Raw genomic sequence first — 18,070 nt, 5'->3', positions numbered from 1 at the left:
TACTCGGGAGGCTGAGGCAGGAGAATCACTTGAACCTGGGAGGTGGAGGTTCTAGTGAGCCAAGATCACGCCATTGGACTCCAGCATCAGCAACAGAGCAAGACTCCATCTCAAAAAAAAAAAAGTATACACAATTCAAGGTATTTAAACCTGAACCACTTTATAGATATTATAAATTAGAAAACCACCTACAATGCAACCAACAGCCACCAACACCAGGATGAAGGTCTGAAAGGAAGCATAGTGGGTTCGTGCGACCTACCATGTCATTACTTGTATTACTTGCTCCTGAGGCAGGAAGACTCATACAAGGTAATACGATACAAAATGTACCTGATCGCACAAATGATGAAATAAAATCCTCCAACAGACAAATACTGCTTTGCTTGACAGTTTATTAAATACACTACATTTGTACCTTATTCTGTAGTTTTTTAAATTGTTCACACATGAACTGAGTAAAAACGTACTTTATAGAAAACCAAGTGCAAAACTAAAATGAAAGAATGCACATATTGCACATATATTAAACTGCTGAAATGTTAGAACTTAATCTGTACAAGTACCTAATGAAGAAGGTTATGAAATATTAGGTGGTTCGAGTTTCTCAAATCTGGCACCAGACCATGACTTTGAAAGTGTTAATGTTGAAGTGTTGATGCAAAAATGTCTATTAACAAAACTGTTTAACAGTGTTTGAGAAACAGGACAAAAAATTGTTTTTCTTTCACAGACACTTATCTAAATCAATTCTCTACAGACTCTCTGCCATTCAGAATCACTTGTGTGGACTGATGAGGCAAAAAATAAATTCCTTTTAAAAAACAAAACTGGAGCCTATTTACAAAACATGCAAAGGGAGAATTTTAAGCAGGTGTTACTGCAGAACTGCTCTAACGTGAATACAGCTAAGTGACAGAATATACCTTTACTTCTACAAATATAGGTCCTTCCTCCAGACTTTCTGGAAGAAATACATTTTCAGGGTGTGGACTATAAAATGGCATATAACGCAGAGACAGAAACAAAGAAGTTTGCAAATCTTTTGTATTTCCAGTTGTTGAGACAATATTTTTGAGAGCTGATGTTACCTCTAGCGGCGAAACCACAGCCAGCTATTAAGCAGCCAGAAAGCTACAGTAATTGAATACATGATCATTTCTCTTTTAGCACGTTCTTTGTTCTCCTCTTCCAGAAGTTGTAGGCGTCTATTTAGTTTGATTATCTAAGTGAAAAACAAACACACAAAAAATACAATATAGAGGCTTTAATGAATAGAGCAATCAGATTCTTATAAAGTAGTATAATCATTTGTCAACAAAAGTATTATTACAAACATGGGAAGTTTCATCTGGAGCAAAATAAACACAACTACATATAGAAAAACATGTCATTCATGACAGCTCAAATTCACTTAAACATCCTTTCCCTTTCCCTTCTTCAGATTTCTGAGTTAGGAAGGGTATATTTCCTTCCTAACTTGATTACAAAGTGAGGTGAGGAAGCTGTTACCTACTGTTGTTGTGGCAGAAAAGACTCAGTATGCATTTTGGCAGGCTTACCACAGCACAAAGAATACGGGACTCCTTTCCCTTCCTATGTCTCTCCTATGAACTTCTTGTCACTCAGCCTCAGTTGTTCATCTTTAACCTGGCATAACTGCCTTCTCTGTCCACCTCTGAATTACTGACACAATCCAATGAAATAACCTACTGTAGTGGGCCTTGGGATATGGCATCCAAACCCTTCAGGCCTGAAGGCTGATTCCCCAGCTGCTGGAAATGCTGCTGGCTGACAGTACAGTACCACCCTTGCTGTTAGCCCTTACTGTGAAAAGTCTGGGGCTGAATAACCAACCGCCTGCTTAAGCTCATGTTCTCCTACTGATCTTCACCTAAAAACATCTTATTTAATTCAATGTCCCTCTAAATCTATTTGGCATAGACACAATGAGAAAACCAACTATGCCTTCTTCACATGTGTGTATGTCTGTGTGATACTCGAGGCTGTGGGAGTACATATTAAAAAATACGCATGTGCAATTGCAGTTCTAAGAAAGGATTTATTCCAGAATACAAGAAATACATATGCAGAGACGCTGTGCAAGCTGCAAGGAGCAGTGTCCAAAATGGAGTTATTAAACACAGTAACAAAGCTTCCAAAGTGATTGTTCCACATTTCAAAAGCCAAACAAGCAACTTATGGCTGTAATGGTTTGCTAAAGACTCTTTGTTATCGGCCAGAATTACATTCATCTATCTTGGTAATACTGTTTCATGGTGACCACAACATGTAAATGGTAGTTTAATATATCTTTAATCAAAATGAGACAATCAATTATGGCTTACTAGCTTGACAGATAAAATAGTTCAATTCATGGGTCCCACAGGAGAGAAAATGATAAAATGTTGAGAACTATCACTTTAAAATACTGTATGAATTTAACTGAGAAATCTATCTTATTTGGTACACTAAATACCTGCCGTCTCAGTGAAGCTGCATCTACAACAGTCAGGTCATCTGACGTTCCTTCAATTGTTGTATCTATATTTGAAATGCCATACCTGCAGATAAGAGATAGAAAGACAAATGAATATTAAAGTAGAACTCAGAGTAACTGGCACGCCATGTCATGCTTTGTGTAATGCTCAAAGTAGTATTCAGAAAACTGGTACTAATAACATGAATTACTAAAATATTTTACCACCTGAATTTGTACTAATAAAGGAAAGGAAAAAGCTTAAAACGACAACTGTCTACAATATTGAATAGGGGCACTAAAAATTGGAGAATGAGAAAAAAATCCTGACTAAAGATACAAATAGAAAATTCTCAAGCCAGAAGGATTGGCGATGCTAAAAAGGGTCCCTGGCTGAAAAGGTCTGAGAGCTGCCACTTAGGCTAGAACAAAACATAATTCTTACACAAACTTATATCCATATGTAAGCCCACAGGCACAGACTCACTGGCAGGGAACACAAAGTAGACTAACTCTAACTAAAAAAAGAAAGACTCATCACCTCTTCTCATTGCCTCTTGTCTTACCATTTTTATTCTTTACTTCTTTTTTTTTTTTTTTTTTTTCAGACAGAGTTTCACTTTTGTTGCCCAGGCTGGAGTGCAATGGCGCAATCTTGGCTCGTTGCAACCTCCACCTCTGGGGTTCAAGTGATTCTCCTGCCTCAGTCTCCCAAGTAGCTGGGATTACAGGCACCCACCACCATGCCCGGCTAATTTTTGTACTTTTAGTAGAGACGGGGTTTCGCCATTTTGGCCAGGCTGGTCTCAAACTCACGACCTCAAGTGATCCACCCATCTCAGCCTCCCAAAGTGCTGGGATTACAGGTCTGAGCAACCATGCCCAGCCTATTCTTTTCTTCTTATTTCTAATTACTTAGGCTCTACTGTGTTCTCCCGCAGAAACAATTATGAAATCTCCTGAATACATCTTGCCACTACATTTAGCTCCAGAATTGGCCCAATAATGAATAAGAGGCTGTGTACAAAATAATACAGAAAAACCACTAAAACAAAATCCAGAGAAAGCATAATAAAAAAGTACTTTTTGTTCCAATGCAGTTACTTCTAAAGGGGAACTACTTTTTAGGTGAATGACACTAAACTTCTGAAAAACAAAGACAAATGCCATTCCCCTCCTTTGCCTGGATTTCCACATTTTAAAATTTAATTAATAGCTTCATTAAGCTACAACTTACATAACCACACAATTCACCTCCCATATATTTTATATCCCAACTGGTTATTTTAGTAAAATGGCACAGTACTTTTTTTTTTTTTTTTTTTTTGAGACGGAGTCTCGCTCTGTCGTCCAGGCTGGAGTGCAGTGGCCGGATCTCAGCTCACTGCAAGCTCCGCCTCCTGGGTTCACGCCATTCTCCTGCCTCAGCCTCCCGAGTAGCTGGGACTACAGGCGCCCGCCACCTCGCCCGGCTAGTTTTTTTTGTTTTTTTTTTAGTAGAGACGGGGTTTCACCTGGTTAGCCAGGATGGTCTCGATCTCCTGACCTCGTGATCCACCCGTCTCGGCCTCCCAAAGTGCTGGGATTACAGGCTTGAGCCACCGCGCCCGGCCTTGCACAGTACATTTTCTAAATGAGCAGAACATAAACAAACTGAATTAAAAGTTACTCCTGTGTAGTGCACAGAATCAGCACATGGATCATCTACTCTAGTATCTAGCTCAGCAAGGCCCCATACAAAAAGCACATACCCACAACAAAGGATATGAAGCGGAATCACACGTTTCATCCAGACATGTTAAAGACAAGTCTATTCAGAAAATCCTTTTGTTTTAAATATTGTTAAAAGTAATAATTTAACAAAGTATGCAAAAAACCTTAAACAATAGATGGCGTGTACTGACCCTAGATAATCTACAACCATCTCCAAATGTTCCTTCTATGGCTAAATTGTCTTGTTTTCTCATTAACTGTCCCCTTGTTTCCTGAGAACACAGTAAACAACCTGGGGCACTGAGGGTAATTTTACCAGTTAGAGAAGTAAACTTCTAAGTTAGTGGATGCTGGAACTATGGGTTTACAAATGATTAGTGGAAAAAATAAAGGTTGAAGGTTCCCTTTTCCTTCACTTAATCCTCAAAATAAAACTCTTCTCTTTCTCTGAGGCCACATAACAGATGAGTAATTAGAAAAAAAAATCCAACAGAAGCAATTATTAAAGGGATCTGAACTGAACATAGAGAATGAAGTACAAATGAAAGCGATTACCCACAATTTATATCCTGAATTAACTAAGGTTTAGGTATCTGAAAAGGAAATCTGCATTTGCAAAGAAATATAAGGATATGACCAAAGATTTTACCTATATAATTCAATTTAAAACAAAAATATGTTACTTTACATTGTGTTTTAAACAAAAACCTGCATTTATTAGAACTAAAAAACTCTAATGCTAAGTTAGACCACTGGCTGAAAATACTCTGACAGGAAGATAAAAGGATCACAAACTTAGAGAAAAATATAAGGGAAAACAACAATGAACTGAATTAAGATTGTAAAAAGAACGAGTCAGCAGAGTGGTGAGGGATTACCACAGTCACGCTTTCCAATTCCTCCAACATGAGTTCAGTTTTAATGAGCAGCTAATGTTTCCCTTTTCTCTTGCTTCGATGAATGCACCAGCTTCTTCTAAGCACAGAAATGATGCTGCCAGTTTTAAATCTACTGCTACAGATAATACATTTCTGCTTGAATAAAACCGACTGAAAAAGTTATACAGTAGTAGCATCTGTGGATACCAACGAGCTTTTGTTTTTCCAGACTATGGAAAAACTAAATGGGGATTTTGGCACTTGAGAATTGTATGTGTTTGTATGTGCCATTCTGCCAGCCCCTGTGCATATCAGGAAGAAAGGAACACAGCCTACACATGTCTGAAAGTGTGAAAGGGGCAAAAATAAGAGAGAAGGCCTTAAATCAACAGACGATAAAAATGCTTAAAACTCAATTTCCTTTCTAAGTAAGTGCCTTCCCAAACTGTGGAGCCGTTAATACTGATTCCTCCCAGTTTAAGATGATGCCTTACAAACAAAGAGGTTTGTTCACACACCAGAAATGACATTCCAGATAATTAACAACTTAAAAGGAAATGCTGGGCACAATTCAGGCAACTATTAAAATGATGTACATAAGATAAGATTTAAGATGTTTTTTCTGTTTTAGCATGTCAATTATTACAAACCACCTATCAACTATTAACACTACACTTAAATAAAATAGCTGTTCACATCGTACCATAATTATTAAACATTTTCCCTCATACTAATTGGCCAAATGTCATGACTGATTATTCACTGTTCTTAGAGAGAAGCAAGATGTACTCATCGAGGAAAGCTGTAGAAAGAAGTTCAGCTACAAACACAGGCGTGGCTACGACATGCATCATGCCCTGCAACACACAAATTCCGCCAACCATTTACCCTGGTAATTACAAAGTCTCAAAATTTACCTGACGTTGTCATGATGAGGATTAGAAGTGGCGGCAGCAGACCCACCACGCAACACAGGTCTAAGGCAGGTGTTTGCGGGAGAAGGCACAAGACAGAATCAGGAAACAGAGAAGTAATAAAATAAAAGCAAAAACAAGACAAATAAATGTCAAATAGGATTATATTGTATATTTCAATACAATATAATATCTCTCAACCACTTTAAAAAATCCTTGTCTCATGTGTCCTCCATTTTATCATTTTCATAAACTCAACATTACTATCGATCAAAGAAACAAAGGGAATCTATACATGACAAAATAGCACCGACATATAAAATAATTTTCTTGGTGCTTTACATTATGAAATTTAAGACAGAAGACAACTCTGTTTAAAAAGTATAATTCCTTTCTTCTAGTTGGAAAAAAAAATCACTAGCACCTTTAAAAGCATATCAGGACCTGGTTAGCTGCACCGGTATGACCATGGTTGCTCATCTGACATCAACAGCTCCATCTCAAAAACTGTATTCATAAATTTCAAGAAACTCCATTTCCCACAGTTCCTTCCCTCCCACCTTATTAATTCTGAGTAGTGCCTGATGTCTCATTGCGGCTGTGTGTCATTCAAACTCTCAGTTCTCCAGAGTGAAAATGCAAGCCTCCGCTCTGAAGCTGAGAAGATCAGGAGATGTGCTGGAGCACATTACAGGAAGCACAATCCACAATTTGAGTCTGATCTTGAGACAACCAGGAGTGACATACAGGGCCGCTGGCAATGAAGACTAAGGTGCACTGGGAAACCTGGTGGGCATTTCCACCCATTCTCAGTATACACTTTGGCGCTAGAGGAGTTAGCTTTCTACCTTGATAAGCAGTAAGCTTTCCAGTGAGTTTTATATTTTAAAATCAGAAAACAAAAGCTTCTACCTGTTCACTGGTCAATTCCCCCTAAAACAGTCAGCAATATTTACTAAGCAGAGAAAGGAGACTGGAGTATTGGATCCATATGAAGATTCGAAGAATTATTAAATCCTATTTTGGATATCTAATTCTCTAAGTAACTGATCTGGTTTTGCTTGAATTTAAGTATCAAGACAACACTGAATTATATAATGGTAAATGTGTAATACCAAATGCGCTAATTGTTTCTGTAAGTTGGCACAGCTGTGGAATTTTGACTACAATACAAATCATTATTTTCTGATAATTCAATTTATGTAAGAAAATTCTAATGTTTAACTTCTACATGTCTTAAAGGTACTACCAGTGCTTAAATACATTTCTGGAGCCTAGATGACAAGGGATTCAAAGAATTTTTGGGGAAACACGTTTGACTTTTATTTTACTGGCTAAAAAACATGGAGAAATCATATACGCTTGAGACAGGTCTTTAACTCATCTCATCTTACTAACATATTTACTCTGTGGTATTAGGAAACCTGTTATTTAACTACAATCTTAAATTATACTAACATGAAAATGGTTAATTAGATGAAGCCATCGCTGTGTGCTTCTTAAAGCTTTTTAAACTGCACACAGCGTGTTCAAATGGATCTGTCATATTCAACATATTCCACCACAGAGATTTCCCTTTTATAATGCAGAGCCAGAAAATAATACAGTTACCTTTCACAACGTATTTCATTTTGTCTTCTCACACTGGTAATTGACACATATAATATAAAAGTAAATTAGACAGGTATTTGGCAAAATTAGAAACTTCATTCAAGTACCATTTTCTATGATAAGTACGATTTAATACATAAAATCTTTTCAACAGTATGTTTTGTAGAGTGGTAAAAGGAAAGAAATCCAAGGCTACCACCAAGCTCCACCACTGACTTGTGTACTGACGTTTTTTGAGTAAATATGCTCTGACGTAACAGAATATGTGTTTCTTTGCTATAAAAATGTAATCTGCTACAGACAATAAACAGTTTAATTGGGAATCAGGAATTATACTTTTTTTTAAAAGAGAAAAATTATAAATAACAAATATTGTATCCACTGCAACTCTGGATTTCCAGGTCTTCCAAGCTGTATATTTATAGGGATACTTGCCAAAAATATAAATTATTCACACATTGGTTTCTTATTCTGTTCACTCAAAGCTGGTACAGTGTTAAGGAAAAAGTGTATAAAAATAATCAAGCCCCTCCTAAAAATAAGAGCTAAGCATGACTCATCTATCAATATTCAAATAATGTTCTTACACAGGAACTAAGTTTCTTTTTTAAGATGTGAATATTTTACATTGTAAAATGAGGCACATAGCTCTAACAGATGTAGGGAGAGACGGGCATTTTCTAACCAGGTAAGGACCAAATCGTAACAGTATTTTAATTTCTGCTGCACCTGAGCAAATAACACACCTGGTGTTTTGGTAAATGTTCAAGATACCGGTTTTCCAAATGCGTAACACTGACCTGTGTAAATAAAGTTTTCTAACATGTACCTAGGATTTAACTTGGTTTTCACGTTGAGCTTGGTTTAGATCATCTACATGCTTGTAAGAAAAAAATATATAGTACATAAACCTTTTGACAGCGTCCTTTAAAATGTAAACTGAAAATAGTTCTTAAGTCAAGGAATTGTGAATCTGCATTATTTCACAGTGATAAAGCAAGCAGAAAGCGTTTTTCTTTTTCTGCCAAATAGTTCTAGCTTAAATTAACCATACCTAATGTGATGGCATATGACGAAAGATAAAGTATTGCATTAGCATAATAGCCAAGAGTAATAAAATAGAAAGGAAAAAATGATGTACAGAGCAAGGAACACAGAAGCAATTAAAATTTTATAAGCAGTATTATTTTATAATCATGCAAGTAGAACATTATCCAAATTTCACATTCCTATTTCTTATATCTGAAAAGTCATGCTGGATACTTCTCACAGAGGAAACAAAAACTGATTTGGCACTTAAAATTCTGACAAAATCTTGCTCAACACTGAGATCCTAAGTGAATACAACTTAAAAAAATCGTTTCAATACTGAAAGCATCAATTAGACTGATGAGAATCTAACTCTCCAGGCTCCAAGGTAACAACTACTGCTACAGACCTAGGAGCAAAGCATTATTAACATAACTCTTTCATGAACTTTTAAAAACTTACTGAAATGAATGAGAAAAGAGAACTCCTTCCCAGAAAAGGGATTTTAGAGTTATCAATTCATCACAATGTAAAAAAGGGAAATACAATTTCACTTAAAGTCCAAAATATTTTTCATTATTAAAAAAATACAAAGTTTATACTAATATGATTTTTGATTTTATACATTTGACTCTGAGGCACAATGTTTTTCCATTATGAAAGAAAAAATCCATTCTTTTTATAAGTTCTACATGACTGCGATGAACTGTGTATATGCTGACCGTGGGGGTTGAGACGAATCATTTCTTTTTTCTTTTTTTACTTTTTGGGACACATAATTTTAATGTACTGTGACTTTGCCATCTAGCTATTATTACTTTTTATACAAGATTTGGAAATATCTCTCTCATTCAGATATTTTAAATGTAATAGCATTTGATATGACATATTCGCACCTAATAATATGGTCTCCACTAAGGACTTACTGTAATTAAAAAGTTAAACAAGTTAGCTGATGGACAATAAATGTGTTTTAAGGAGGGAAGAGAAAACAGACCCTTGTAAATATTAGTTCTTAAGTGCCAGCTACTTTATATTCAACATCATTTGAAAGATCTCCTACCACACTAAATGAAGAATTGGAGGCCATTATCCCATTATAATTAAAGGTGGGGGAGGGGAGAAGATCCTCACAAGAATTCAGAAAGCTAGATATTATTATCCTTCCTCTCTAGTTTTCAACAGATGAGAAAAATGAGGCCAAAAGAAGATAAGCAATTTGTTCAAGGCCATTATGCAGCTATGCACTGGGGTGGATCCGGGTTAATTCTGACTGACTCCCTGAATCCATGCTTTTTGTTCTGAACCTTGCTGCTTCTTACAGCTTCCCAATAGTCCAATAATGTCTTTGAAGCTTCAAAAAGCACAAAAGGGAGTCTAAACCCTTGGGGGAAAACAAACAAACAAAACACATCTATACATACACGTGTAGATATAATTCCCCTCCCCACACCCTCATGCCATGAGCTTTCTTTCTAAACTCTTTCCAGTGCCGCTTTCAGTCCTTGGGCCCAAATGCATAGCACTAGGTCAACTCTGGGAAGACCCCGAAAGGCCCTGGATTCAACAAGGAAAAGTAGCATGGACAAGTGCTGGTGAAGTATGGTGACATACCCAGGGCCTGTGTGAGGACTACAAGCACTCAACAAGAAAAAGTTTGTTCAGTGCAAGCCAGAAGTCATATTCGTTCCTAAGGTAAGAAACAGGATTTATTAGAAGGGCCAGCTTAATTTATTGTGAAACCTTCAAAATGCAAAAAGTAACAAGTAAATAATCATGAAAATTCAAACCCTGACTACCAGAAGCCACTAGATAAATGTTCAGAGTCGAAATGAAATTGACTCTATCTTTCCCACAGTATGCCAAAAAAGCTCCCTGAATTTCCTTTAAAACATTATGTAGTAATAAAGCGAGGACAAAAAGTACTTGAAATAACTGCAAAAAAATTATTTCTATGAATAAGTCTAAGTTTGCTACTGATGATTTTACTTGGAGATGTTCAAAAGTGAGATAAATTATCAACACTGAAAAATATCAGTATTATCAAAAAGATGGTAGCACCTGGAATTTTCAAAAGAAGCCTAGAAATCCATAGTTGGGAGGAAAGGAAAAAAGTGTCCTGGCAGCTGCACTGACATCACCTCCTCAGATGTGCTTTATTAATCCAATCATGTAAGTAGCATAAATGATTACATCAAGATTAATTAAAGAGGACTAGTAAGCTTCAGTGCAACACTCAATCCAATGGGACCCCTTGGCATATCCCCAAGTGGAAACAAGTACTTAGAACAGGCTAGAAAAGCCTTTGAAAAAAATCACTACACTTTCTACGTATACTCTCCCTGACAGAAGGAAAGGTAATGTAATCTTACGAAATGTGAATTTTGGACAATAATTTCAAATTAAAAGAAAGTAAAGCAAGCTGTTTCAAATCATTGCATCTTAGAAAGAGGCTAGAAGGTAAAAACAGAAAAGAAAGACACCACAGTCCACTAAACAAGAGGCCAAAAACTATGCAACAAAGCTGGCAAGAGTCACGGATGGCCAATCACCTGCGATTTTCATCCAGCACATCCAAGATCTGCTGGTATGCCCTACGGGTAGAAGACTGGATAAGCGACAAAATGCCACGAGCAGAGGAAAGATTAGCTCCATCTTCAGGTAACATATGGGGAGGACAGACCCGAGCCTGTTGTGGCGATGGTGTCACACTGTTTACACAAGCACAGCAAATGAAGAGAAAAACACTCAAGTCAGATTTTTATAAAACTTCTGCTGAGCAGTCTTTATCTTAATTTTCTTAGTGTTCTTGCCCCGCTTTCCCACCCTTCACTCTCCCCCCAAGAAAACAGTCAAAGAATACACATTTTGAATTGTTTTCAAAAACGAGCTATAAGGGAACAATTATAACTCTGTAACCCTAAACATCAAAATAAATAGACTGAATATGAAAGAACTGTAGAGAGGGAAGAACTACAGCAACGAATGTGTTCAACTCCTCCCATTGGAGAAGCAGCATTCTTTACTTCGTGTTTATATTCCAATTCAATAAACCAAACTTCTAAGAAACAACACTGCTGTCAACTTATGGATGATTAGAAGAGTAGGACAGGGAATTCTCACATGCAGATGTCAAAGTTTAAACACATGAATCAAAAGTGATTCCATAAAAACACCATTTCAAATACTTCATAAAGCCAATGAAACAAGTTGAAGTTTATGACAAGTAAATGACACTGATTTAAGGATGAATTCGTCTTAGAAAATGGTAACAAAGCATTTTGATTGTTTAGTTATAGAAAGCATATGTTTTCTAGTTAAATGACTAAAGCATAAAAATATTACCAAATCTGTGAATACAGTGAAAGAAGGCAAGGACACTTCTTAAATTATCAATGGCTGGTAACCATTTCTGGGTTTCTTAATGACAATAATCTTAATCGTTCTTTCATGTGTGGGCTGAGATTCATAATTTCATTTGGCTCCCCTGCCAGTGCTTTCTGAAAGCTGAATGAACCAGTTCTTGTGGTTCTAACCTAAACTCTTAAGATCTGTGTCAGTATTTTCAGGGAGCCGTTTAATGTTACAGCATGATTATGTGAGGTATTTAACTTAACTGACATACGGACTTGGCAGATAGTTTGTTACAATAAGAGGACTATGACAGTGGGATGAGGGTTCAACATTCTCAACGTCAAGGCAAAACTAACATCAGGCTAAACGTCATCCAATGTGTATTACGTCTAAAAGAATAAAAACAAAGCAGATGGTAAACAACTGAAAAAAGAAAATCTCTTATTTTGACTATGTAATCTTTTCTAACAGCATGTATTTGTTTGGAAACTACAAAATAACTGGGATAATTTTTGACAGGATAGTTACAGTCATCTAATATTATTCCCAGAGTCCCAGAAAATTAAAAAACAAAATCTCCTCCACAATTTTATGAGTAACTTTGAATGGCTTGGCGATCCAAAGAGAGAAGTACCATAATATGAAAACCATGTTTTTCAAAGACTGCTTAGAAGATCTAAGCCAAATCTTAACATACAAAGTAACTAATCTATCAAGCCTGATTCACCATAGGATTTAGGCCTAATGGTGTCAAGATAAACTCAAATTTTCTGATGCAATCTCATGACTAGTGACCTTAAATGTCCATCCAGAGACTGGTAATCTCTGGGAATACATATAAACCAACATTACCTACTGATCCATGGTAACTGGCAAAACCCATACTGGGCATTCCAGAAGGGTAAAAACAAACAAACAAAAAAAACCATCCTATCTGTGAAACAAAACTATACGTTAGTCTTACACTCAGAATTCTCTTTAGGCAGCACTGTGAAAACCTGAAGCTCTTACTGCTTGTGAGAATTAAAAATGGCCAGTTCTGCACCAACATAAACAAACAATTCATCTGACACTCTTCTTGATAGAGCAGTCAGCGTAACTGCCTAAATTCACTTAAGCAAGTTTTAAAGGACTAATCAGTACTTTGCCTCTGCATTTGGGGGTTTAAATTGAACACTTGGTGTATCATTCTGTACTGATAAATAAACTAGCTACATACTAACATATTAAAGGCTACAGTAATCAATATTTGGAATTATAATCTTGGGGCAACAGCAGGAATGAATGAAACTCAAATCCATGAAAAAAACTTAATGGATTTTGGTCCATTAAAAATTAAAATAGAAGTGTTACTCCTCTAAGAGAAATCCTTTTGCTGGAAACAAACAACAATGAATTGTTTACTTAAACTGTAAAAGTACAAGTATTTTCTGTCCATACATAGGAAATGAGGATGTCATCTTATAAAACAGTCAAACATAAACTTACTTCAGATTAACTGCAAAGAGTTCCTAAGATGGAATGCAGAAGGGTAGATTCTAAAACAATCTATAAGATCTCTCTCAATTCTACAATTTTACGATCACATGAAATTGGAATATAATGGGAAAAAACCTTACATGATCCTCAGTTGTAATTTAATATGAAAAATACTTATGTAGAAAGATAAAAGATGAAATTAAGTTTTTATCAATACTAGTAAAGATATTTATTTCATCAAAAACCAGCATCAAAAACTTAACTTGAGGTTCTAGTTGTTTGTCAAAAGAAATTAACATTTCGAAGATTAGTAAAAAATTTAGCTTTTCATTCATGTGTATGGCAATCCTCCATAAACAGCAAAAACAAAATCGGGAGTATTCTTCTTTTAATTGATGACTACTTTTGCCAGTGTGTGTATAGATTAAATGTCCTTGTTTGATAACACATAATTCCATCTACAGACGAAATGAATCACCATAAGATTGCCAAAACTACATTAGTAATTAGAGGCAATAAATAATTTAGCAATTCTCTTTCCTTTTTAAAACTTTAAGCAGTCTTGTTGGTCTTTTTTACAAATAAATGTAAAAACAAAAAAGAATAAGCTACATTTTAGCAATCAGTTTGACAGGAGCTAAAATGTGCTACACAGGTATCAACTGTGGAGGGAAACAGTGCTTTCACCTCTGTCTACTCTTGGACCCAACCAAGGTTTAGTGACTTTCTGTTTCTGCTGTTTTGACAAGTGAACTATTGTGAAAAATAAAAAAGTAAACATACTGCAAAGGCTCTGAGAAGATCAAGTAAATGGCATTATATATATTAGTAATTTAATAAAAATGTTCTTTGATAAACTGATTCCAGTGAGATTATAAAACAGCAAAGTCCCAACATTACCTTTTTAAAAGAAAAGATTAGAAAAATTTGAAGAAAGCACTGATGTTTACCATGCTTCATTAGTAATAGCTCTACCTCATGCTTACACGAAATCTTATTACATAAGAGTTAAGTAAACAACACCAAGGCTGGGCGCAGTGGCTCACGCCCATAATCCCAGCACTTTGGGAGGCCAAGGTGGGCAGATCACTTGAGGTCAGGAGTTCTAGACCAGCCTGGCCAATATGGTGAAACCTTGTCTCTACTAAAAATACAAAAATTAGTCAGGCATGGTGGTGTGTGCCTGTAGTCTCAGCTACTTGGGAGACTGCGGCAGGACAATCGCTTGAACCCAGGAGGCCGGAGGCTGCCGTGAGCCGAGATCATGCCACTGCACTCCAGTCTGGAAGTCACAGTGAGACTCCATCTCAAAAAAACAAACAAAATAAAACAGCCAAAAAAAAAAAAAAAAAAATCAGCCAATGCCAGAACTAAAATTGAAATAAAAATTTACTTGGCATAACTATGTCATTATTAAAAGTAAGTTCAAAGTCAGGCACCTCTTTCTCTGAGTTTTCATAGGAATAATGTTTCTCAAACTGTGACTTTAACCTCTTCAGTGAGGTATCAGACTCTTCCAAAAAATAGGGTAAAATAATAAAGAGAAAAAATTTTCACCAAAACACAAATATATTAATTTCTCTTGGAATTTTAAATAGAGAGGAAATTTTAATATATTGCCACTATCTACGGCAACTGAATAGTTCCGCGAAGAATAATAATAGAACCAGAGTAAAAGGAAAACTGTTGGCTATCGGTGTGGTTTCTTCTGCTGCTTAAGAATGCTATTAGCTATTGATTCTTGTATTATATACCAAAATGTTCTGCTCTATGAGTGAGTCACTCCCATACCTTATTTTGTCACACGGAAAAACAGTGGGTTTAATAATAGCAAAAAATGCTTCCAAGCAGCATTTTAATCTACGGGATTATAAAATAAATGACAAACCACACTTATTCTCCATTCTCCTTCAGGGACAAGATAGAAGGACAGTGTGCTGAAATTAACAAAAAAAAAAAAAAAAAAATGGGATCACTGAACCAGGTGATGTTGAATCTGTCGAGAACTATTATGCCAACCAAAGCAAAATAAACAAAAAAGGAGGCTTGGTCGTTATGTGCATATCATATTCCATGTTCCTTTCACCAATACATGCAAAATCATATACAACTTCCTTTAGTTGGTCTAGTTATTTTTTTTCTTAATAAAGTATACAATGACAGTTTGAGAAATCCTGAAACAGGTACTAAAAAGCCAAACAGGAAGATAATTAGGATAGCATATGTCAATTACCTGGTCAATAGATTAGTATTAACATAATCCTTCAAAATCAAAACAACTACTTGTGAAAAGCAGAGCAGATAAAATCTTACGTGTACTCCGGTGCAGAAATCGGTGCCTGGAACCTTGAAATTTTATTTCTTGGGGCAGAATCTGATCTGTGCCACCTTAAATAATAATTATGCTTCTTTTACATATTCAGCTTTTATAACACAAAGAAAAAGCTACATCTGATTTTACTGTTCAGAATTCACTTTTGTGCTAATAGCTGACGATAATCTTATTGCCTCTTCAAAGTAATTAAGAAAACAAAGGCTAGTGCTCTTGCTCTCATACCCGTTCGCACTTTTATTCTTAAAGCCACGGAATAAAAATAAAGTGGAGACAGGCAAAGTTTCATGCACTGTGATGCACAACAATTTCACGTTACAAAGAAAACACTAAAGTAAGTAAAGATAGTAAGAGTTTAATAATTATTTTAATAGAGGTATTATATCAATTGTTTTTTCCTTACTACATTAACGGCACTGAATAATATGTTCGTTACACATAATTCTGAAGTTAGTAAGATGGAGATTCTTAAAGATGAATTGTAAAGTACAAAATTAACAACAGTAGGGAAAGAAAGGACAAAGTTACATTATTAACAAATTACATCTATAACACGGTAACAACCATAACGAAAAATACGGTTAAGCAATGTTAAGTGTTTCACTGTGAAAATGTATAAAGATTCATTACTTTTACTACCAAAAATGAGATTCTCAGTTTTATTAAAGACTGAAATGGCATTTTAGAAAATGTCATTAAAGCAACTTAAAAAAAAAGAAAATCAAGTATTAGTTAACACTGTAAATCTTTTCTGTTACAAGGAACTGATGTTATCGGGTAAATGCAAAAATATCTATATCATCTACTCTAACTCATACTTCACTGGACTGGTTTTCATATATAATAAAGGGGTTTCCTTTCTCTTCAGTTGAATGCAGCTATCAATAATATATACTTCGGGAGAAAAAATAAAAGTGGTGCTATATTACAATAATCTTGTTTTTATTTTATTAAATAAAATGTCAAAGCTAAGAACCTAAAGAGTAAGCCACATCTTTATAAAGTGGAAAAGCTTACTAGAAATCTTTGTTGCCTTGGGATAATGTTACAAAAAGAAAATAATTAAAGCTCTTGAGTGTATGTTTAATCACTCTGTAAAGTAGATCAAGAAGCCACCTTAGCCATAAATGATATAGCCTCTTTACTGTTTGTGTAATACATTTGGAAATAGCCTAGAAAAAATGGAACTCGTGGACCTGCTGACATCACTGCCAACCGGATACCTCTAGGGAAACACAATCATAAAAAATGTTCTATTACTAATGGCTGAATCTTGCAGCAAGCATTCCCTGAAGGAGATATATATTCATTTTAACTCACTGTCTTCCTACACAGTCTTACAGAATAATTTTAACTACCTTAGGAGATATTTCAATATTCTCCAAGAAATCAGAGCAGTTTTAGTTCTCTTTTCACCTAACACAAGAGAATGGAATTTGCATAAGGCAAGCAAATAATTTATATAGAAGTTAGAACTACTTTGCTCTTTCAAAGCAAGGATAAAAATGTTTGAAAAACGAATCCTCTCTCTATCTTGAATATCAATGACCCTACCCCATCAAAACTCCTTCTGTATCCCTATACTCTTTAGAGAGGTCCAAACTAGAGATTAACATGCTATAATATAAATCACTGTATTGTTCTCTAGTTATTTTGTAAATAAAATTAAATGTTTTGCTTCTATCTAGATTTGCAAGCTCTCAGAAGAGATGTATCATCTCCTGATTCTTTCAGTTTCTGCAGAAGCTAACATGATGCTTGCCATCACAGGTGGTTCATGAGTTCATGAAAATGGGCCAAAACATTAATGAGGAAGAAATGTTAATTTATATAATCTATTTAAAAAGCCACTACTGACAATGACTTTCTGATTAAAATTCTGACCAGTTTTCAAGGAACATTTTGTTTGTAAAAACCCATTAATTTTAATAAAAAAGTAAAAAAGCACTAACATTAATAGATCTTGTGGTAGCTTTAAGATCAGAATTTGATAATACAACCAAATGAGAAAGAAAGGTTAAAACAACTAATCTTTTAAACAACACACTTGTATTTTTTGAAAATGAATCACAAAGGAGAAAGCTAAAAAATACTTTTGGAAAGAAAAAAATTCTACCTGTCTTGCTACACTGTTTAACACAGTTCATTAGAAACAAAGCTGGAAAGGACCAGTTCACCATCTTATGATAACTTAATTAGCAAATCATATGATACAGGAAAGGATAAGGTTACTGAAAAATTCTCAGGATCAACAAAATGGCCAGATTTTAAGACTACAAAA

General features: G+C 35.4%; 1 protein-coding gene across 8 annotated transcripts in view; it reads right to left on the bottom strand.

Annotated features, from left to right (window-relative positions):
* Positions 1-380: 380 nt before the first annotated feature.
* The window catches only part of MFF (mitochondrial fission factor), a 32,692-nt gene continuing 15,002 nt past the window's right edge, over positions 381-18,070 (bottom strand). For 2 of the 8 annotated variants that reach the window (XM_011951931.1, XM_011951932.1), the window contains 5 exons: positions 15,771-15,845; positions 11,177-11,335; positions 5,988-6,047; positions 2,480-2,564; positions 381-1,225 (listed from right to left, as the gene is read on the bottom strand). In XM_011951931.1, coding sequence (XP_011807321.1) covers positions 1,094-1,225; positions 2,480-2,564; positions 5,988-6,047; positions 11,177-11,335; positions 15,771-15,845 — 511 coding nt within the window. In that variant the 3' untranslated portion in view covers positions 381-1,093. The remainder of the gene's footprint in view (positions 1,226-2,479; positions 2,565-5,987; positions 6,048-11,176; positions 11,336-15,770; positions 15,846-18,070) is intronic. The other 6 variants (XM_011951935.1, XM_011951936.1, XM_011951937.1 and 3 more) reach the window with 4 other exon arrangements.

Source organism: Colobus angolensis, unplaced genomic scaffold (assembly GCF_000951035.1).
Source record: "Colobus angolensis palliatus isolate OR3802 unplaced genomic scaffold, Cang.pa_1.0 Scaffold33, whole genome shotgun sequence".
Lineage (NCBI taxonomy): Eukaryota > Metazoa > Chordata > Mammalia > Primates > Cercopithecidae > Colobus > Colobus angolensis.
The sequence above is the reverse complement of the archived record's forward strand: the minus strand, read 5'-3'. Positions and strand labels throughout refer to the sequence as shown.